At 43.7% G+C, this 1,315-nt stretch overlaps 1 protein-coding gene across 2 annotated transcripts in view; it reads right to left on the bottom strand.

The window, feature by feature from the left end:
• Nucleotides 1–611: 611 nt before the first annotated feature.
• Nucleotides 612–1,315, bottom strand: part of pabpn1 (poly(A) binding protein, nuclear 1) — an 11,373-nt gene continuing 10,669 nt past the window's right edge. For both annotated transcript variants that reach the window (XM_024280689.2, XM_024280690.2), the window contains exon 7: nt 612–1,283. In XM_024280689.2, the coding sequence (XP_024136457.1) occupies nt 1,088–1,283 (196 nt within the window). In that variant the 3' untranslated portion in view covers nt 612–1,087. The remainder of the gene's footprint in view (nt 1,284–1,315) is intronic.

Below are 1,315 nucleotides of genomic sequence, written 5' to 3'. Positions count from 1 at the left end.
TTTTACAAATTTAAGACCACCACACTTGAAAAATTTAAGCATTTAACAAATAAACTCATATATACAAATTTTTTACGTTTCTTTAAAACCAAAGAGCTACAATGGAGGGATAAAAGAGCCACATTTGGCCACGGAGCCTCAGGTTGCAGACTCCAGTTAGATTCTCCAGGACTGTCGGCCAGAGGCTTAAAGGCGCTTGGCTCCTCCCACCACACTCAAAACAGGAATAGTTTCCTGGGTGACATCTAGAGAGGTTCATATATGCCCACCCAGCAGGAAGTAGATCACTTTTTGGCATTTTGCTTACAAAATGCAATGTTAACACTTAACCCTTTAACACCCGAAGCATCACCGGTAACACAAACACAAAATCTTTAACTTTTCATCCATTAACACGATCAACGTAATTCCAGTAGATTGTGAAGGAGCAAAGCGGCTCTTCGAGCTTCACAATCTACTGGAATTACGTTGATCGTGTTAAAAGTTACAGTAAATCAAAGAACATAAATACTTGAGCTTGTTTTAATTTCATAATCTAAACTAATATTTAGAGACAAATTTACTCAACTTGTGCAAACTTGAGAAACTCACACAGACTGGCTCATTTTTACACAATGTCTTTATTTTTTTTTTCTAATTACAGACTCATGGGTTAAAAATAAAATAAAAAAGCAAACATCTTTTCAAACCCACTCCCCTCTTTTCAAAAAAAAAAAGAAAAAAGAAAAAAAAAACCTGCTCAAACCCCACCCCCTGACTTCCCCCATCCTAAAACAGCTCCAGCCCACTCCTTTGAATTATTTATCACTGCTGTTAGTTCAGTCTTTCTCAGACAAGCCGTGACTGCACTGTGCGTAGTCAGAGAAAGGGGGGGGCCTTCAGGTTAGTGCTGCACACCCCAAAGATCACCCTCATCTCTGGTCCTGCCTTCCTCACTCACGCAAACTTGCCTGACACTCAAGCTTTGTTTCAGCTCTGTTTAAATGGTGTGTTGGGTTGGCAGCCGGTTACGTGCCACTGCAGTGTGTGTGTGTTGGTGTGTGTGTGCGTGTGTGTAGATTTGAAGTGTGTAAAAGGACTAAAAGCGTCAGCGTTTGCTGTTGTAGTAAATGCCTCCTGCAGCAGGCCTGTGGTCGCTCTGACCCCCACCCCCACCCCCCCACACCGACAGGATGGGGTGAGTGTGCATAGCGGGAGCAGAGAGAGAGAGAGATGCTGCTGAGACAGTGGGGGGGGCCGGCGCCACCTGGGGAGGAGTTGTCAGCCTCCACTGGTCCTGAAACCTGAAACGACAAGAAGTGGTCTAATATACAGA

This window comes from Oryzias melastigma, linkage group LG20 (assembly GCF_002922805.2).
Source record: "Oryzias melastigma strain HK-1 linkage group LG20, ASM292280v2, whole genome shotgun sequence".
NCBI classification, from domain to species: domain Eukaryota; kingdom Metazoa; phylum Chordata; class Actinopteri; order Beloniformes; family Adrianichthyidae; genus Oryzias; species Oryzias melastigma.
Note: the sequence above shows the minus strand (reverse complement) of the source record. Positions and strands in the feature narration are given on the sequence as shown.